The 22,648-nt window shown below is 37.8% G+C and overlaps 1 protein-coding gene across 10 annotated transcripts in view; it reads left to right on the plus strand.

Moving 5' to 3' along the window:
- The window catches only part of tns1b (tensin 1b), a 320,658-nt gene that overhangs the window by 187,422 nt on the left and 110,588 nt on the right, over positions 1–22,648 (plus strand). Inside the window, exon 1 of one of the 10 annotated variants that reach the window (XM_065252289.2) lies at positions 1,076–1,509. The exons of the other annotated variants lie outside the window; for them this stretch is intronic. Coding sequence (XP_065108361.1) covers positions 1,489–1,509 — 21 coding nt within the window. The 5' untranslated portion in view covers positions 1,076–1,488. Of the gene's footprint in view, positions 1–1,075; positions 1,510–22,648 lie in introns of those variants that run through there. 10 annotated transcript variants of the gene reach the window in all.

Below are 22,648 nucleotides of genomic sequence, written 5' to 3' on the forward strand. Positions count from 1 at the left end.
GAGTCATAAAGTCATAGAGAAGGAGACAGAATTAGTTGCTACTTTAATGTTTTATTTTCAAGTTATGTTATTTATTAGATTTTTTATGCTATCTTACAGGATATTCAATATAATATTTTTGTGATTTTATGAGATTGGCGCTAGGTGATCGAATTGTTAGAGGGATTATTGACGTTATCTGAAAAGAAAAGTCCTTTTACGGGCAGATGAAGTTAGTTCATCATATTGTAGTTCCAATTGCACCTTGCAAAATATTTACAAAATAGTGCATCCCTAATGCCGTGTTATACAGAGTAAAGGTGTATACATAGACAGAATTTAAAAATGTGTTTGTACCCTGAGGGCAAAAGGTAAAAGTGTTAAGCTGTCAGTAAGAGCTCATCAATTGCTTTGGATCTGTTTGCTTTCAAACAACCCTGAAGCGTTAAATTCCTCCCTGATCGTTTTACCCGCATGCTCACCTGCCCGTTTACCTCAGAAGAAAATTTAAGTGATTTCTTTCTTGCTTTTTTTGCTTGCTTCTATGTAACATCCGTAGTTGCTTTATTTCTTCAGGAATATTTTTACATGTAGTTTTTATCTGTCTGAAATGTATCACATTTTTAGCGTCTTTCAGAAGTGCTCAGACTGCTGGTTTAAGGGGATTTGATTTGGTTTTGTCTGATATGTCAGACTTGGTCTCGATAAACGTTGCATGAATACTCTCTCCAGTGTTCTTCACATTCACAGCTACACGGCTCATGCTGAGCACAGATTTTGGGGCTGCACCTCATGTAACTCAGCCTGCCTTTGAGCTTGTCAACTCATGTTTAACCTGTAAACTGAGAACTTGATAACTAGAGAAGGAGAAAGAGAGAGAGAGGGGGCGAGAGAGGTGGGCTGATGAGGGAGAAAGAGAGAGAGAGGCTGAAAGGCTTTTGTCTGTCAAAACCAAGTCCTGCCCACATGACTTGTTGGGAATTTCAGTCGTATGTGTATCTAAGGATTTTTTCTTCCTGCTTGTTCCCTAAATGCTGAGAGAGAGAGAGAGAGAGAGAGAGAGAGCATTGGTGAATAAATGAGAGGAAAGCAGAATGGTAGGAGCATGCAGTCAGACTTCCTAGGTTTCCGTACATGCTCTTGTTTAGTTCGTATGTGCTGTGCGATCGAAGCCGACCTCTTTTCTCACTCAATATCCTTATATAGTGTGAAGATCTGTTATGATCCGGTTTCTTGGCAGGAGTGGGCAGGGAATGTGAGTCAGTATTCCAAGAGTTAAATCTTTCCCGGGAAGCCAAGGAGGCAGACGTGTTCACTCTCACACGCTGACGCACGCGCTCGCTGTTTCTGCTGGCTGGATTACATCGTGTCTGTGTGAAAGAGAGCTGCGTTGCTTCATCTGCAAGTCTGTCCGAGCGATCCCGCAATCTTTCAAGTTCAAGAAGAATGCTGCGCCGGGGCTGATACACGCGCGCATACACATTCATACCGAGCAAACCTTCTCGGAGGATGGCCACTGCTGTGTTTCAGGTAGGGTGATGATGTCTTATCGACACGGTTCACTGGTGATGAGAAGCTTCTGAGATAATTTTAACCTCAGTTGGTCTCTGTGCTGTGTGTGTGTAAGTTGATGGTTTGTTTGCTTGTTCTGTGAAAGGACTGAATGTGTAAGTGTTTGCAGACGTGTTTAATGGATGGGAGAGCTTGTGTGTGTTTATGTGTTCTTTGAGAGATTTCCCCGGGTAAAATAAAAGAGTGCAGGACTGCTGTGGTGATGTTGAGGAGAAATGAGACATTGCTGACGTTTAACCACATCACACTCTGGAATGCATCTGCAATGCTAAAAGTGAAACAACTGTGATTTAATAACATCTCCATGCTCGCGCTGTAAATTTATAGTAGTTTCACCCAAAATTGACAATCTGTCACATTATAACACACTAGATAATGTTACAAACCTGTATGCAGTGTGTCTATTATTTTAAAGGAAATGTTTTAGGAATGTACACGCTTGTATATTTTATAGTTGTTACGGGCTTAAAAAATTGACAAAAATAGTGAGAAACAATGACATCAATAAAAAGACAACATTGGAGGTTTTCAAAGTTGACAACCATAGGCACTTTAAAAGTTGAATTTGACATATATTGATCACATCATGTAATCTTTGCTATTTCTTTTTAAATGCATTCATGATATTAACAAACTGGACAATTTGAACCATTATTTATATATATATATATATATATATATATATATATATATATATATATATATATATATATATATATATATATATGAAGAGTTTGGTTCCAAAACGTAGTGAATCCATTTTGACTAATTTGGGTAAAAATCATCTTTAGGTTATAAAAACTGAAAATTAAATTGTGAATTTGAATTTTAACAAGATTTATTATAAAAACTGATAAATTTTTTCCGCAAAATGAAATAAATCATGACATTTTTTTCAAAATGCTATAAATCTATTAAATCAATATATAAATGTTTGATATGTATAAATATTCAATGTATAAATGCATTCATCTTTGCCATGTTATATTCATTTAGTTGACTAGTTGTATACCCTTTAAAAAACTTTAATGGCATTAATCAAAACACTTTATCACATTAAGAATACTGTCAATCCTGTTCGATTTTCGTTGACTTCGAGTAAAATAATGGAAAGTTTTTCATAAGATCCTCTCAATGTGTTAGCATGACAGAAGCTTGATGCTGTCGTGTGAGAACAAGCAACAGCCGGCATTTTTCCTTCGCCTCTCACGTAAATTATTAGATTTTGATGGCTTACGTTTCTTCCCCGCCACAGAAAGCCACCACAGGTTTATCAATGCCATCAAAATACTATTTTGTTTTTGTTTGTTGGTTGATCACAAAGTACAAAGTAGATGAGGAAAACTAGGAATCTGTGTGTATTCAAAGCACCGCCATTATTGTTTACAATGCGTGGAATGGTGCGCTGTGATTGGTTGAGAGGATTTATTTGATTTATATGAGGATTGTCGTTTGTCGCTGTTTGGAGAAAAGATGACAGAATAGCACGGCCCATATCAGATTTTGCGTAAAATGAAAAATTTTCTTTTTAATACTGACCTGATACAATTCTGATTTTGGCGGTAACTTTTTTTGTGTCTCCACTTAAAAATATAAGATGAAACAACTTTATTTTTTAGGTGTTACCAATTTAAGTAATTTTAAAGTTAAGGGCGCAAAAGAGGATGTTTTTCGCCGACTGAGAACCCAAAAACGGTTCTCAGTCAGTTTTTTAAATGAGCGCATGCGTAAGAACAGCCTCCCTCCTTCACAGCTCATTTGAAGGGAACGCCTTCCAAAACTCGTTTACGAATATTTGAACACGAGTGTTTGTTTACCACTGGCATATGCTGTGTTGCGTCAGTGGATTCATTATGTGAAATGATGATAATAAAAAAATAAGACGTTAAAACGTTAGATCAGTCGACGCTACTCCCATTTCAACTAGCATGTAGCAGACTGGTCACTGCCTTACAACTACAGTACAACGTCAATATACTTGAATAACAGTACAACAATAATTATTCCCCAAAGAAAAAAGACTCACTGTTACCTGTCAGGAAAAATTTTTGGGAACTGCGTGTCTGTCTTGACACCTCTCTGTTCCTTCATTGCTCTCCAGCGTTGAAATGTTTCTCCAATAACGACTCTGTTTACTTTACGTTCTTCTGACAATTGTCTCCTATTCCCAGCGGCTTAAAAAAGTCTTTCTTTTGCGTCCTACTTTGGGTTTTTTCTCTTCCATGGTGCAAATTAGAGGAGGAAAGCAGGATCGACAATGAATACAAACCGAAACTTAAGACGTTTCAATGAGTTTCATGCGCTATGCACATGCGTCGCCTGTGTAAAGTTACTGGAGCGCGAACGTCTCTCACAAGGATCGTAATGGCAGTGATTGACAAGCCAGAGAGCCAATCGCTAATGCGATGACCGCATGAGCAATTGGCTGATGTTTTTAAGGCCCTATCTTGTGCACAGATGACGTATATTAATATTATTACTTTCGGGTGCACCTAATAAATAGTCTTTTATCATTTAGTAAAGACAGTTTCAAGTAATATTGCAAAAATGTATAAAACAAACATCCTCTTTTGCACCTTTTATTCAAGTTTTACTTTTTACAGTGTATTGGCAGAATTTTGGGGGGAACTGTTCTTTAAAGGTGTCCTGTATTTTGAGGGGTCCGGGTGGGCTGCTGTAGGTGTCATTGGTCCATGTCTTTGATTTAGGATTATAGAGTTGTGCGTCTTCAGAGCTTTACTTTCTACTGTAACAAATGTAGCTGACAGGATGACAAAGCTCTGTTAAATGTTGAACAATAGCCGTTCCCCTGTGGCATAGACAAACAGCATGGCGTGTGGCTCTCTCGCTCTCTCTTCTCTTGTCTTATTTGTGAAACCCACAAAACCTGTCGCAAATGTATTCTGTTTGCATTTCACCCCAGAATTGAATAGAAATAAACAACTATATTTAGCCTAAGGCTATCTTTATACCAGGGAACGACGTGTGCAAAGAAAGTAGTTTATAAGTAAGCCATTTGTTGGATGATTTCCTTGAGATGTGTAAACACTGCAGCTGTATGATTACTGTAATATGTACAAAACAGATTGTAATGTTTGACTCTATTTACTTTAGTACAGTAATAATAATCTCTACCAATAATTGAAGAGCTCAGATGCAAACGTCTCTAAATGCCACCTCAAAAATGAGATAATGATATTAACCGAATGCTCTTGGCATTTATCAAAAACTTTTCCTTCAAATCCGCTTCATTCCGGAATCATGCCGTTAAGAAATTGCATATTTTTTTGTTGGCAGATCCATAAAGAGATAAAAATGCAAATTTACAAGAAAACATGTCTGACGCACTTATAGAGGCTTCTGCATCTGAGCTCTTCAATTGTAAGAATGAGAATAAAAATGATTTTGAAAGTAGGTGGGATGTGTTTAATTGTCATGAAAATCATCGTCAAAATACCTGGAAAACCCAATGATTGTTTATTCACATACTATCTACTCTCACGTATTCTTGTCTATGTCCAACCTTGATCTCATGACCCTGAGGTCAGCAACAGTTGTGACCTTAGATATCACAAACACCAGACACTTTAAGTATTTATGACCATGCCATTCAAATGCGTTTATGGCCAGAAAGGTTGCATAGACCGTTTACCTGTGGATTAACTCTTCTAGTTGAAATACAGGTGTATGTTTTTATGAATATGCTGATCTATGTGTTGTTACGCCAACTGTACACCATGCAGCGTTTGAGTTTTGTTTGTTCCCCTGTCCTCCGTTTTTCCTCATCCGTGGGAAACAGTGAACACTTAGTGTTTCTGGTATGTTTGCAGATGCAATTTTGACTAAATTGAGGGGAAAAGGGAATAATGATGTTTTGAACACATCAAGCGTATTTATCGTTAGCTGGAGGTATTTATTGTTAGCTAAAGCGGTAAACAGACAGAGTCTTATTTTCTCATGTGTCTCCTAAAACAAATATAAAAAAGCATACTTTTTCAGTCGCCAGAACTTTTATTTTGTTGCTGTACCCAGAATGCATCTTTAATGGAGTCCAGCTACATTACTGTAAAAAAATGCAGCACAAAGTTAAAACATCTTGGTTTTGCAAATCAATTTAACATATTATTTTAAGTTTTGTCTAATAACGTTGACATAACTTATAAATTAAAGTTGAAATATGTGTTGATTTGACTAAAATGCTGCTTATTTTTTAGAGTTTGTATAAACATCAATCTCAAAAGCTGCGGTAGTGAAAGACACTAAGGGCTCTGGTCTTAACCCGCTCTATTAGGCTTGATTCACACTGCAAATCTTGATGCCCAATTCCGATTTGTTTCATATATCTGATAACCCGCTTACATAATCTTTTAAAAGCAACTTGTATCCGCTATCAGATTTCACTAAACACTTGGCAAACCAATTCGAAGTAGACATAGTGACCCAGAACAGCTTAAACCACAGAAAAAAGTTAAATGTTGCGATATGCAATGGACACACACAAATGATATTAGAGCTTTAATTCTGTAACAAGACATAAAACTTCAACATCACTCCACTAAGTGGAACCTCGTCCTCCTTTGCGCTGCTAAGAAGAGTCATGTTGACGTCATTTGCCAGCGTCGCATTTTCAATGACGCACAGCATGTCTTGACATGGCAATATCCGATCTGTCTGCTTACATTGTGGACGTTAATGCATGTATCCCATTCATATCCCATTCATATCCGATCTGTGCCTTTAAAAAAAAAAGTGTCACTTTAAACATGCATTTTAAATGCGGCCTCAGAGAACCCGACTTCTATCCTGAACCAATTACTGGTCCAAGTCGGACATTGTTTGCTATATTAATGCATGTGTCATTCTAAACCCTTAAGCGACCCTTAAGGGGGTTGCATATAGGACGGGCAGCTCAGCGCCGCGTCGTTCTAAAAAAACTCGAACACATTGCTTTCTATAAGTATATGCACACCGGCGCCGACAGGTGGCGCCTGTCCGCGCCGCCCAGCCATGACTCAGGAAGTTGCTCAAATCCCTGTCGCGCCACCGAGTGCCACTCACATAGTTTAACATTAAATAACATCATATTTGTCCCAAATCATTAACAATTAACATTGGCCGCTAACGTATATTTTGCATTTCGAAGTAGACGCTATCTGACGAAGCTTGCGCTATTTAATGTGCACTTCCGGTTTACGATACCTCCGACCTCCGTTGAGCTGTGCGTCCTGTGTGACCCCCTTTAGGGGTTGTGCACACCAAAGCTTTTAATGCAATGTGATTGGATGGCCGTGTTAGAACTGACATTGACGACCTGAGCTTTTCACCCAAACTTGAATATTTTTCAACTCGGCACTCAGCGCTGAACGTGGAAAAACCACAGAGGGCCGGCTTTCAGGGCGTTAAAAAAAACCGCTAGCTGCTGGCTTTTTTTAAAAACGCAGAGCTTTAAACAATTGAAACATACGCCGGCTGCAGGCGTAAAAGTTTTGGTGTGCACGCCCCCTTAGGGTCATGGGATTTAATGTCCGCATTAAAGACGCTAGCAGTTGGGAAACGTTGTATTTAAAGTGGAATTTAATACTTATTAATAATATTTGAAAGTATGAGCAAGCTGGCAAGAAATATGCTTTGCATGCCAGTGATGAACGCTATTTCAGCCTTTTGAGGGCGTTACTGTTATTGTCCCCTATATAGTTTTAAGTATAGTTATTGTCATAGTGTAAGCGCCCCTTTTGAAGATTCATTGAAAATGTCCTTTTGTGCTTAACAAATTAAAACCCAGCATACGTTTCTGGAACGACATCAGAATTTATAAACAAACTAAACTTTCATTTTTAGGTAACCTGTCTCTTTAACATAAGCTTACTGTTCATGCATCTATTGGCTGCTACTTAGTAATGTATTTGATCTTGGATGTGTACCGGTTTCATGGCAGTGTGACAGCAGTTAAACTATCAGCTGATGAGGTTTAAGTACCTGCTATGACTCAGATATGAAGGAAATAGATTTGCGGTCACTCATACAGGGCTCATTAACAGACCATTTTGTTAGTCTCCCACTAAGCTGTCTGATCCATGATCGCTGCCAACTGTTTGATGTTGAAGGGTGTTTTTTTCCTCTTTGAGAAACAAGATATTAACAGGCCCACATCGAACATACCAAAGCTGTACAGAAATAGCTGCACATTTATATTACATTAGCTTTTAGCTAAATCCGGTGTAATGCATGGAATGGAAAAATGTGTTAAAATTGATCATGGTCCGTTTATAAATAAATCAAGTAACGAAAAATGAAGTTTGCACTATGTTTGTCAGATCAATGGTGGATATGTGGTTAGTAGACAGAATTCATGAATGAGTCTTTACATTTTATTGCACAAAATTTCAGAAGATGCAAAGGATTCCAACTTCTTAGTTATTGGCTAAAATACATAAATTTTTAAAATTATTGACCAAATATGCAAACTAGTTCCTCAGTTTTTGGTCCAAGGGCATAGCAGAAGTAAGATACTAGCAGCTTGCTTGAGCTTTATGCAGTTTTTCCCAGCATTCCACCTGTTGGCCCACAATGTAATTTAAGGGCTTCATGATCCTATAACTGCATTTCCAACATTTCTCTTTTACTCAAAGAGACAGAGGTGCGTCCAGATCCACAGGGCTCTTGCACTGTCCGGTGAGGAATTCTGTGTGATGAATGTGTGCCGTTATGGAAATTCAGGAATCATTTCATCTCATGCCTGGAAGATGTATCTAGTATCGCCTAGAACTCCACCAGATAAATAAATGTGCATTTCTGTACCATTATGCAGTTTGGCCAACCCTCCTCTCTTAACTTGAACCTCACAAGTAGAAACCCTCACTAGCTGTCCTAGAAAAACCGCATCCAGCGGGCATGTTCAGTGATTTACATTCCTGCAATTGGCAGAGACTTTTATCCAAAGTGACTTACAGTGCCTTCAAGGTACACATTTTATCAACATGTGTGTTTCCTTGGAATCGAACCTCACATTTGCGTTGCCAACAAAATGCTCCACCAATTGAGATAACGGCAAACCCAAAAGCGTGTGGGCTCGTGCAGTCACCCGAATATAAGCGATTTCAACAAGCCTTAACAGAAATGACAGCTGTGGAGATAAATGATAGAACGTTTAACTCGCTCGTAAATCTTAAATCTTTATTTCAGAGCGATTAAGCTTTGTTTACATTCTTGGGCTGTGTCTTACCTTTCTGCATAACATACAATCTTTAATCTATCACGCGTTCGTAGCTTGACCAAACATAAAGGTATTTTCTTATTTGTTAACGGGCAGATATGAGTCTCTTGCTTTAGTAAGTGGTCTTTAATTCGTCATTGGCTTCAATCATATATAAAACTATAAAGCCAAAGGGTTTTGTAATTAAACATGAGCAGTTATGTCTAGGCCCTATACTATTGCATAAGCCTAGTTACATTGTTAAACCTCTGTATAATCCCTGTTGACCACCCTGTTATCAAACTGGCCTGGAGACGATGCATTCAAGATGTTCCAGGATTTTCCAGGATTGCTAAATTATAGCACCAGCTTACAAACTTCAACGAAACGCAACCAAGATTGGCCGTTTTGACCCAGGCACATTTTTCACAACATCGCAGCTAATTAGCAGCAGGTTTTAAAGCATTATCTTGCAGAAGACCCTGTCAAATAGTTGGAGGCAAGGAAGGTTATGAGAAAGTGCTGACGGAGGCAGAAACACGCCACACGGACATTCCTGTATTTAAGCCGAGGCTCCGGGACTGTCGGAAGACGGCTGATTTAAAACCCCTGCAGTATCTTTACAGACTGCTGCAGTTTAAACGGATGAATGCCTTCGGCCTGCGGAAACAAAGCACCGCCGCTGGGGTGGATTGTTTATCACTGCAGTTTGGCATGCGGCACATTCGGCCCTCTGCGGCTGCTGGAGAATCGAGAAGACAGGGAAACATAAAAAGAAAATACAGATGAATCAAGAATGTAATTTAAATACAAAGTTCTGATAAACTATGATTTATTGTTGCCCTTGCAAGCCAGAACTTTATTGATATTCCTTAAACATCTTGGTAAGGGTTTAGGGAGTGACTTTGGTGGCTCTATCTATGCAAAATCACCTTTATGGTGTACTCACGTTATACTTAACCTGACCAAACCGTACACTAGACTTTATCATCCATAGCCGAGTATGCTTACGTCATTAAAAGATGTAATTGTTTTGAAGAACACTGGAAGATACACTGAAAAAAATGATTCATTGAATTTAATCAATTTTTTTAAGGTAAGTGGTTGCAATAAATGTATTTAAGCTACATTTAAACAAAAGTTTTATGTTTTATTTTACTGTACAAATTTTTTTTGTTTAAATGTAGCTTAAATAAATTGATTGCAACCACTTACCTTAAAAAAAAAATGATTAAATTCAGGGGCGTCGCTAGACCCCTTTTACTGGGGCACGTGCCCCAGTGTAAATCTTTTGTGCCCCAGTGTAAATCTCAAGTTTAACTTTTAGCAGTTAACTAGTGCAATCCTTTACAAAGACAATCGCAGCAAAAACGGATCTTTATGCAAAGTAGTTACTCAATTTAGGCTTGTAAAAGCGACGAAGCATTCGCATTGACGCGTGCACGCACGTATCCATGGCCGCGCGCGTTTGCGTTCACCGCGCACAACCGCATTCAAAAGGTGACGCCATGCGAGTGCTTATGAAAGCATAACGAAACTAAAGTAAGTTTCTAAATAATAATGCTAATCTTATTTTGACTCGATCATTATTGGCTTCTGTAGATGGACATCAGAAATGTTTTGTGCAAAGCAGGGAAAGAGAAGAAGAAAGGAGAGTTTGAACGTTTAAGGGAGGTTAGACAAACTACATCCTGACCCTGTCAGGTCTCAAACATTAGAGGAAAATCTCAGGAAAACCTCTTGTCAAGTCTAAAGAATTGCATTGTTGCTGAGAAAATCAACAGATGTATGTGATATACTGTTCTGTATTTTCAGATATGAAATTAATATTTAGTTTACTAATATTTAACTCTAGGACATAACACAAACAGTAAGCAGTAACTGTGACTAAGATTATATAATATAGCAGTCATAAAATGACTGGTTTCTTAAAATATTCTTGTAAAAATAAGTTATTAATCATTGCTATCATTGTATAATGTAGAAAATATTTCTCTGCTGTCATTATTTCCAAACATGTTATGCCATTTATGCCTCCAAACATGTTAATAATGTTAGGTATGATGAAGAATACACATGTATATATCTTTCGCAGTAACTGTTGCACTGTAGAATAGTGGCTTAAGCAAAGGATATTGTATAGAAGTATTGCACACTTCTTGCACACAGCAGGCTTTCAAAAAAAGTCAGCAAAAAATGGGGGGCCTGTGCCCCAGTAAAGCTTTATGTCTAGCAACGCCCCTGATTAAATTCAATGAATCATTTTTTTTCAGTGTATGTTCAAAACTGTTCATTGTAATTATGAGTTTATGGCTTATTAGGTGTGTTTGAAATCATACACGGTGCATGTTAGCGCACGACATCAAAGCAACATGAGAGTGATTGGAGAGCAGAATGCTCCTAATATGCTTTTAAATTTCTCTTGCAATTATTTAATATCATAAACCGATCGGTCTGTCCAACGTGCATGATGTCAAACCCACCTGGGTGATTCTCACGAATCCAGATTTAAAAGGTGCCCAGCATTATAATTTTTAAAAAGCCCTTAAAGCCAGGTCTAAACTTACTATAACCATTATTTTTAGAGGATTTAAAAATGTTTCCCAAGAATTATTTACATTTTTTAGATTATCATTATCAAAAATTATCATTACCACAACAAGATATTACATTAAATATATGCATTTACAAACTCATGTTTCGGTAATGAGAACTTAAAAGTTAGATACTAGGACAAACAAAATTTTTATCTGGAGAGAAAAAATAAGAACTGCTTACCTGGCAGCCATCTTGAGTGTCACAGTCAATTATGTCCCTTTCAAACTTTTTTTTAAATGTTAGTTCCTTGAGGGCTTAAACAATGATTGAAAATTGTTGCGGAGGATGAGAAAATTGGTCTTGGACAGATTTATATTCCTTATTATTGTCTCTACATTTACCAATGATCACCAAATACCACATGTTTCTTTACTGTAAATGTTTATAGTATAACATGCACTGAAGTTTTTTATTTTTTAGATTTTTTAATTATAAATATTTCCATGTCAAAGAACCCAAATCCAGTCATGGACACATTGCGGTAATGAAAATTGTCCCCTTAAATGTGGAAAAAAACAACAATATTGGTTTGTATGATGTCATTTGAAATCATGTGCAAAATAGTACATGAAGAGAATGTAACTTCATGCTTCTTATTGTGATACTTTTCCTTTGCATTTACTTTTTTAAACCAAAATGTTTTATGACACCTCATAAGTCTAATTTTGCGAGAATCACCCACCTCTGTTATCTGGGGTCATTCAGGATGCGGTGACACCCGACTGTACTGTATGTATTTGTGCGTGAATATTCAAGGGACCCATACGCGAGACCACCTCTGCAGAGTGATCACACTAACCAAACGAACTGTACTTTGGGGTCACACGTATTCGGGTACGGTACAGTTCACATAATGCCAGTACACCCTTAGTCAGTTTTATACCTCTAGTAAATTTAAAGTTAATATCCACATTAAATGTCATATAAGGGAGGCTCCCTATGATGCCAAATGATTTGGCATCTTCTCATACATTGTTAATGTTGGCTGTAGATGCGTGAGGTAATGGCATCTTTGGCTTGTTTTCTGATGCTTTGATTTAAGGTGGATTATGTCAGTGTTTCTGCATCCATTTGGCGGTGTGTTGCACTAAGCAGGCATTCAGGACAGAGGCTCTCAGAGGAGAGGAGATGGGTGGAGATCACTTTCAAAGCAGCTTTTAGGAGAGCTGGCACTCTTTGGACCTGGTAAATGGGCCACGGGAAGTCATTTAGGAGAGATTTAAGTTAAAACATCCTGCTCACTTTCACACACTGGGACTACAGAAGGAGGTTTGTGAGAACTTGCTTTATAATTTTTAGGTCGCATACTCCAAACAGCCTGGCGGTTTACTATAACGTACTGCGGCTTGTAATTTATTTACTCATTTTCAAAGCTCCAGACCATTTTAAATTACACAGAATTGCTCTCGCTGGATCAGACAAACCATAATTGTGAGTATTAATGGGAAATATTTTCCTTGATTATCGATAAGAGTTTTTGGATGAAGTATAGAGAGCGATTGCGAGCACAGCAGCCCACAGTAATGAATCTCCTTCCGAGGAACTTGACGGAAACCCGTCTGCATTGAAACGTGCATCATACGGTAGGTGCTATGCTTTCAACTATGTTTGTTTTTAAGTAACATGTTTTTAGCTACCAATGGGGGGTGCACAGTGGCACAAAGCAAGAAGGTCCCCGGTTCGAGCCCCGGCTAGGTCAGTTGGCCTTTCTTTGTGGAGTCTATGTTCTCCCTCTGTCAGCAAGGGTTTACTCCGGGTACTCCGGTTTCATTCCACAGGCCAAAAATATCCAAGTTAGGTGAATTGGAGATGCCAAATTGCCTCTCTCCTAACCTGTGTATGGATTAATTTGTGTAGATCAACTTGTGTATAAAAATAAATAAAGAAGAAGAAGCTACCAATAAAAGTGTTGTACCCTCAGCTGCATCTGTAGGAAACGTCACGCCAGCCCTTTCAGGGTCACGTGGACTTCCTGTACTTTTAGGGGTGTTCCTGTAGCTCACTGGGTGCATTGTGTTACCTAATGTCATTAGTTTAATTCACAGGGAACACACTTACAGTTATAAATGAATACCCTTAATGTCACTTTGAATAAAAGCGTCTGCTTTACATTTACGCAAACATAAATGTAAGCAACATGTTGCCATGTTTAAATCCATTCCACTTATGGTGGATCCATTCCACCCTCATAAGTGAGCCAAATGTCTGCTGGTTTACAGTGGCGTGTTAACTACCACACAAATTGCTCGAATGCTTGGGGCCACAGAAAGCAATTTAATTTTGCTCAGGGGCCTCAGAAACACTAAACCTGCCTCTGCTTGTTCATTCCACAAGCGTTTATCTGATCGTAGCGTTCGTCTGATTGCTGCCGCCACATCGGTAATTCACAGAGTTCACCCCTTGGATTTAGTAATTGGGTTGAATCAGTCCGACCAAATCCCCTGCAGGCGTGGGTCTAGGGCGCACACCAGTGTGGGAAGTTCGGCCGGTAATATGCGGATAGTGACTTAAAATGATTGCAGAGTTTTTAAATTTCTTTAATTTGAAAATTGCCATATGCAATCACCCGGGCTCGTTTCTCGCAGAAATATGTTTAATAAACCGGTCGGCGCTGTTGAAGACGGGTTTATTTTAGCTTTGAGGTTCAGCTGTGTGGTTTGCATGCAGTATTGTCTCCAATAATTATTGTGTCATGCCAGTCCTGCAGTCTACTGTGCTGTCAGGAGCGATTTATCACATGTAGTGCTTTTCATGGTGGTACGATACGAGACTCTGAGAAACTGATTTACTTTCTCAGAGCACAGAACTAAACAAAACCTGATGAAAACAACAACCTAAACCGGTTTCCTAGACTGGGGGCCAGCAAGACCAGCTTCAAGACCAGTTTAATTTAAGACTAGCTTAAACAAATTAAGGCCAGCATGCCAGTTTAGGCTGGATTAAGCTGTTTTTTAGTTTGTTTAAAACATGATACATGTGGCAGACGCTTTTATTCATTTTCTTTATTGGAACTCGTTCCCAGGGTTCAAACCCATGACCTGCTGTGCTGCTAATGCAATGCTCTACCACTAAGCTATACAGGAGCACAATGGTGGAATCAAACCCTTGATCTTTTTCTACTGCTAAAGGGGCGATCACACTACACTTTTCATTCCATTGACCTTAAAATACGTATGCGAATGCGTCAGACCGGAAATGCATCCTCGTACAAAGATATTTCACATTTCGTAGCATCCCAAAGTTTAAGTCTAGTGAACTCTGACCTGCAAATTCATATCACGTGGAGACATGTGACCAGTAGAAAACTGATACGTCACGGTGTGACCTTTCTCTCTACTGAAAAGCATCGATTGACGAAGTGCAACCCATCTATCTTCGCAGCAATGTCCGAAGAATATTTACATGCTTTAGTGTGACCACCCCACAATAAAATGCTCTACCTATTTGAGTTTAAAGGTGGGGTGCATGATCTCTGAAAGCGAATGTTGATATTTGAAATCACCTAAACAAACACACCCTACCCTAATAGTATCTGGACCTTCTTTTGATAGACCCACCCCACACATACGCAACCCAGGCAACGTTGTCGGTTAGTAGACACACCCCTTACTGCTGATTGGCTACAAGTGTGTTTTGGTACTCTGCCCGACTCCCTTTTCCAAAGTGTTTTTCAAAAATCATGCACAAACTTTTACTTTATTTTTGAAGCTAGCAACAAAGAAGGTTTAGACATAAATATGTCAATGCTGATGTTTTGTTGAGTTATTTTGAATTACATTTTTGCAAGTACGTTTGCGTGCAACCAAATAATCTTCTATACACTTGACGGCCTTTTGTGCAGTGAATTATTATTTATTTTTTTGGACGACCTAGTTAAGGCGGTAGGGTTTCCCAGCTTAGGCGGGCCTCCTGAACTGCAAAGTGCTGCAGAAAACCCTGGTAATGGGATCACGCACTGTACATTCTGCAGCGTTCGTGTCTTTCATAACATTACCTGAAGCAATAAAAAAGTGTTGTGCCTTTAAAATAGTGTTTTCTTTGCCTATATCTGAAAACTTCTTAAGAACAACTTTTTCCAACTCAAGTTAGACTTTGTACATTTATCTAGAGATAAAGCGTGAACTCAACGAGAGATGCTATGTGCTGCGTTGCCAAGTCCTCTACTCTGTGGCGTAGTTCAGATTGGCAACTTTTAAACTTTATTTGTGAGTTGATTTTTTTCTGCGGGTTAAAGATTGAAGTATTTTGTTGATTATTTATTGGTATTTGGGGTCTGAATAGTCTTTAGGATGCTTTTGGGCTAGTTTTGAATCTCCATTGTTATGCCAATTTGGCAACCCGGGCACTAGCGCAGACGTTTGGTTTGAATTATATGGAATGTACATTTATACAGACATTTTAATCAGATTGCAATGTTTAGGGTACATGAAAATTGTATTGTCGTAACCTGCAATCGGAATAAATTCAGTCGGATTGACAAAATTTCGTGCATGTAAACATAGCCATTGTGTAATGAATAAGAGTTTAGAAGGGACCATACATCAAAATGGCTGTGGTTTGCTGTACTTGCATTCTAACCCAATGTTCCTTCCAAAAACCCTTATGGTTATCAAAAAAGTCCCGTTAATACAACAATTATGGTTTGTCTGATTCTATAAGATTGATGCTGCTTAATTTCGTATGGTCTGGAGAAAAATGTCAGGCAGGGACTTAGGACTTTAATCACATTAAACTCTCATCTGTCTAAGTTTAAACATGTTTTCAGCATGTAGGATCATGACCACATGCTCTTATTTTTTGCGCAATAGCAGTACCAATAGATTGTTTTGAGTGTTATAGTTGCAATTCATTTTCTAATATAATATGAGAACCAGACCATAGGGGGATTCGGTGGCAGCCTTGAATCCCTGGTATATCACCCTTTATGAAAATTATAAGCATTACAGTATTTGCAAGATCTGGGGTAAGAGTAGATCAGATCCCCTGTTCCTATCGGCTTTTAAGCTTTCACGTTCATGAGGAATTTCCAATGGAGTGTGTGACACTCCCTGGACCGCCGAACACGATGTGAAATATTATGTTGATTGTCGTACGCGGTGCTGATGGGAAATAGAGGCGGGGTTTATGCCATAGGGCTCCGCCTCTTTCGTCCTGATCTTCATGAGTATGCAGAGGTCTTATCAGGGCCTGGTCTCCCTAAGGAATGTTTATATAAAACAGGCCCGGTTCAGGACTTGCTGGCACAGAGCTGCTTTTCGCTTGTTTGCTTTTGCACTTGATTTATGGGCCGGGCAGTGAAATAAAAGCAGGAAACCCACCAATCCCCCCGACCCACCATTGTGCTGATATGCAACATCATGCAGCACTAAAATCAGGACTAAAACACATGTTTGGCCAAAAAACATCATTTCGTTTTACATAACTGTTTCCCACTGACCCTTGCATTTAAACGGGCCAGTGTTTGCTCACGTGTCTTTAACACCCAGATGGTGCACTTTTTACTTTGAATATTTGTCGGGTCTTATGTAATTATCAAATGTACCTTCTTTGCAAGCCTGCATTATATAAGTCACCATTAAACGGAGGTATCGATTGCCTAATTTTCCCTGTGGTGATGTATATCAGAGTGAAACCGTCTTCTGAAATGAAATAAGTCAGGGCTGGATTTGAGTTTGTCCGTCGAGATCTGATTGGTTCGTTTGAAGTTGGGTAGTGTTGTTAATTACTAATCGCAGCAATCTTCTCCCGGCACCCGCCCACCTGCCATACCATATGACCTGAAGTAAAGAGGGTTCCTTTTGAGGAGAGGAGGAGATTTGCTTTTTTGATTAAAGATTACGAGGGCACATGATTTTTTTTTTAATAATGAAGCTCACAGATAAGTCATTTGTTAAAAAAAAACAATATTACAAAACAACGACAATTTTTCATTTTATTTTCATTGCAACTTTAAGACATATAAACAAGACAGTCTGCATGAAAATGTGCAAATCAAACATATGAAAGTAAGCTTTTAAGTTATATTTTAATTAGTGCTGGGCAATGATTAATCACGATTAATCGCATACAAAATAAAAGTGCATTTTTGCATAATATATGTGTCTTTGCTGTGTGTAATAATCAGGTGTATTTAAAGACAGACACATACATATATACAATTCAGATTTTTTTATATATATATATATATATATATATATATATATATATATATATATTGTTTATATATAATATAGAATAAATAAAAAATATAAATACACATGTAAATGTTTCTTAAATACATACATGAATATAGCACTATTCGGACGGGATTTGTTTTCCAAACAACGTTTGAGTTTCAACGTGTCCCCCAGGACGTCTGTGATTTTATGTACTGATTCGGACGGGATTAAAATGATGCAGGCTATTCCAGAGATGGGAGTGTCTGTTTCATGCATTTGGGCGTTGCAGAAGAGCACGCGCTCTGTATACACGTGTTTGTAATGTTTAATATTTTGCTTTTAAATGTAAATGTATTATGACAGAACATGTAATTTATTAATTTAATTTTAACAAATCAAAATAAAATATACAAATCCTACTAAAGTAACGTTAGCCTATACGTGTTTTATATAACTGTCTGCTAATAATAAACCCAAAGAAATAAAGAAATAATGATTAATAACAATTTATTATCTTTATTAATTAACCATTCCATAGTTGAACAACTTTGAAAGGAGTTTCTTATAACGTTAATGATATTACAGTGGCCAGTCTTAACAGTGTTTGATATTCAGCTCGTCTTGATTGAATTATTTTATTTTGCCGAATGCGAAAAAACATCCATATCTGAATTAATGGGACTCAGGAAATACAATGCACGCATTAATAAGACCTTACGGCAGATCACGTTGGCCAAAACACAAAATGAACCGCGTTTTCAAAAGATATCATGGGCACACAGACATTTGCATCCGGACGGGATTAAATTACTCAGAGGACCTCTGAGTTCGGCGAAAAACAGTAGGTAAATTGCTCTGGAATTCTTACGGAGGTCGTGAGAGAAAAACACAGACATGGCCGATTCGGACGGGATTAAAAACACAGAGGACCTCTGAGAAGCACGAGGTCCACCTGTAAAACTAATCCCATCCCAATAGGGCTTATGTGTGTATTTATATATACATAATAATTAAACACAGCACACACTTAAATATTATGCAAAAAAATCACTTTTATTTTGTTTGTGATTAATCACGATTAATCTTTGCCCAGCACTAATTTGAACGTTTGGTGTGAACACCTAACAATTTGAAAGATATTCCCTGATAGCAATAGACTCTGGGGCGGATCCATAATGAATCTGCCGACTTTGGAGCTGATCTGGATAATTGGATGTTATTATTGTATTGATACGTGACTTAAAGTCAAAATTAAATCACATTTGACCTTGTTTACTTCCCAAATGAAGGTTTGTGTTAGATTCATTGGTGCATGTTATTCCAAAACAAATTTCCTTTAGGCAAAGATCCGCATTATTTTTCGGCCCCTCCTTTTCAACCACCTGGCTCCAGTCCTGTATTTAGTTAGTATTCAGATTTATAACAAATGGTTCAAGTCAAGTCCTGACCTACATTTTTCTTGTTATTCAGAAATCTGCCAGTTGGCAAAACACAAATGGTTTGTTTCATGTTTTTGAAACTTTGTTTTTAATTAGTCGCATATCTTGGGAAATAATTAACTGTATGGTAAAAAGGTGTAAAAGCTTCGTTGATGAAAAATCCAGGTCAGATCAGCCCCTTGCATCACAACTAATTGTATCTTTTGTGTGTGCGTGTAAGAGAGAAATCTCTCAGTCATGAATGTTGTGTCGAGGCAGGACGGTCTCCTCTGGACTCCCCCCTCACCTGCTTGTAAAGGAGATTTTCACTGGCCAGTAACTCATGAAATCCCGCGTGGCTTGTTTCAGCCTGTCACGTTTCACTGATAACAAACAAGCTGCTTTTTCCCCCTAAGGTCCACGATTCATGCTGTAGTTCACATTTGGATTGTGTTTTATGTGTCATTTGCAATAATTTGTGTTCTGACTGCTTCTTACTGTTTTAAAGGGAGATTTTTTTTACTTTAGTTACTCGTGAGTACCTTTGTGGTAGGAGATTAACCTTCTGCTTCTGCTCACTGATCTGCTCTTTTCTTTGCGGAAATGACTTTTCTCAAGCAGTTTTTCCATTCTTTCATAGCATGACAAAGCCAGTGAATTGTAAACAGTTCATGCATTATGGTTTAATATTAGCTACTTTGAGGTTTGAGTTTGTGCTCTTATATAAAGTAGAAAAGTCACTGTCGTGGTATCTTTAAAAAAAGGACACTATTTACATATTGGGTACCTTTAAGGTACATGCTGGTATATATCTTTACCTAAATGGTACAAGGACATTATTATACTGTACCATCCCAGTGACAAAAAGGTAAAAACAATTCTGAGAGTGTACAGTATAGTATAAATATACTCCAGTATACTGTATGGTAAGAGCTTTCAATGGGGCGGTATACCAAAAGTAGACAAAAGGTACATATCAAAGATCCGTGTTGGGTGTAAATAGTTACTAAGTAATTAAATTACCTTTTCCTTAAAAATTAAAGTAAGGGATTACTCTTTTTTCCAGTACATTAATTATAGTATTTCTGATGTAATTGAACTAAATACTTTGTATGGACTGTAATATATAATACAATAGTGGATTTAACATGAACCTTAAGGGAGGAATTATGATAATGTCGGTCTTGTCTACATCACCAATCCCAAGAAGTAAACTGTTTCCTACAGTCCGTGTGTTTGTTGTAGTCCAAGAAAGGAGATTTACGTTGGAGACGATAACTCGCGTCATCGTTTACTTTGGGGTTTGTACCTTTTGCATATTGTTAACATGTACTAATACACACTTACACACCATTGAAATGTAAAATTGGACCATTGGTGCTCTTTAAATGGTACATATTAGAACTTTTTTAAACTGTACCATCCCAGTGACAACTTTAGTAAACAATTGTCTAGTGTAGTGAAGTGTAGTGTAGAGAAAAAGGTCTGTGGGGCAGTACCCTTATAAGTACACATTTGTACATAAAGGGTCCATATTAGTAGGGGAGAACCGGGGCAGAAGTAACGCAGGACGAAAGTAACAAAGCGATTTTCTCAGAGCCCTGATAACATTTGCACCCCAAACAACGACAGCGTCTTAGGCACACAACCCTTGACAGAGCTGACAAATATTGCGTTATTTACTTACTGTTTTCCACGTTTAGATCCAGAAAGTTGTTGTCGTAAATTCCTAAAGTGGTTATTTTTTCTTATAACGCGTTGTGTTTCTCGTTTCATGTGTTACAATACTGATGAATCTATAGGTTATTTAGTGCTCTAACACATCCTGAAGTTTGACCTCTCTGAGTTGTTCCAAAATAAAAGTAAATTGGGTTTAAATGAGGAGATCCTATCGGGTTAAAAGTAACACTTGCTACTTTTGTCTCGCTGCTAATACTGTTGTATATGTAAAAAAATTATATTATTCTAATTTGATTTCATTTGATTTTCATAATGTTAAAAAAAATTATTCTCAACATTTAAAGTTTGTACTGTTGATTGTAGGCTGGGATAAACAATAATTTTTTTAAACGATTAATCTAGTGATAATTTTTTCGATGCAACGATTAATTTAACGATTCATTTATCAGTCCGATTCGACTTCGATTCTCGATTATCTCCCCATTAATCAACTAATAGCAATTTATGCATGTTGATTTACATATCTGAATGCAAAATAATGCATTCTTAGTCAGAGGTAGCATTCAATAAAGCAATCGCAGCACTGCTGCTACAGCGCCACGAGCTCACGCTGCTCATGCGGCGGGGTGCATGCTTTTTAACTCTTTCGCCGCCAGCATTTTTAAAAAAAGTTGCCAGCTAGCGCCAGAGTTTTTCATGATTTTCACAAAAGTTTAATGCCTTCCCGAAAATTTTCTTCTTTAAATATATAAACATACAATATACCAAATGAAAGAACAGACCCTCTACTTTTTTGTAATCAGCTTTTGAATATGGGTAGGTTTCTGCAAAAACACCACATTTTGAGCAAAAAGCAGAGATATTTCCATTTTTGTGACGGACTTTTCATAGAGATCCCATTCAGAGCGATCTTTAAAACAGACACGGACATGCAGCCGCTTGCCATAGGGAAATACTTCCGGGTTTAAAAAGTTGTGGAAGGGCGCCACCTGGTGGATAATAGCGGTATTGCGGTAATACTCATCATTGGCAGGGAAGCGTTTTCTCTTGATTGACGAGATATCTCGTAAATGGCGGCGAAAGAGTTAACATGGGCGGTGAATAAAACATGCGCCGCTTACGCACTGTTCACACTTGCTGTGTGAAACCGCCGTGGACTTGAGCCACTTGCGTTGCTACTACTCTACGGCGCTGCCATTTTGGGTCTGACGAATCAACGTGCATATTTTGCGTCGACATATTTTTTGCATTGACATCATCGATGACGTCAACGCGTTGTCCCAGCCCTACTTGGTTGCTTTTGAAACATTTGATAAAACTGAAATTTAAAATGAAAATGTAATTTAATGATTTTTTACAAAGATAAATGACAAAATATGTTTGCAGTTACAAATTAACGAGGTCATAGTCACGTATAGGGTATTTAATAAAAACAAGTGTACCACAAAAAATCTATCTTGTTTTGCTTTCGTCCTTGCAGGTGGGGTCGAAAATAACAATTCACTACATTATGTTTAAAGTGAAATACTGAAGTTGTTTTACATTTTTACAAAATTCCACCTGGTATTGATAGACCACAGCAAAAATATATCTCTGTCTAAAACATTATCTTTAAAAATATTTTTTTTTCTGAAAAATCGTACTTTCGCCCCCGCTCTCCCCTACCTCAAAGATACATACTGGTAACAAATATACAGTGCCATTCAAAAGTATTGGGACGATGTTTATTAACTAATGTTTTATTTATTATTTTATTTATTAAATGTATTATTTTTTGCCCTTATGTTGTATTGTGGCATTATTTATTTTTAGTGAACACTAAAGCTGAATGTCTGATTCTTTAATTCAGAAAAAAACACACCTTTCGTTATAATCTTTGTGTTTCATGAAAATATAGATTTAGAATGACATGTGTTTAGATATTTGCCTACTGAATGCAGTATTTTTGATCGAACTGCATTTTGCTTGAATGAAGACCCAGATAATAGTCAGTACAGGTAGCACGTGATGTTTACAGGGTATCAGTTAGAGAAACCTTCAGCAGCGGACCT

This window comes from Paramisgurnus dabryanus, chromosome 15 (genome assembly GCF_030506205.2).
Source record: "Paramisgurnus dabryanus chromosome 15, PD_genome_1.1, whole genome shotgun sequence".
Taxonomy (NCBI): domain Eukaryota; kingdom Metazoa; phylum Chordata; class Actinopteri; order Cypriniformes; family Cobitidae; genus Paramisgurnus; species Paramisgurnus dabryanus.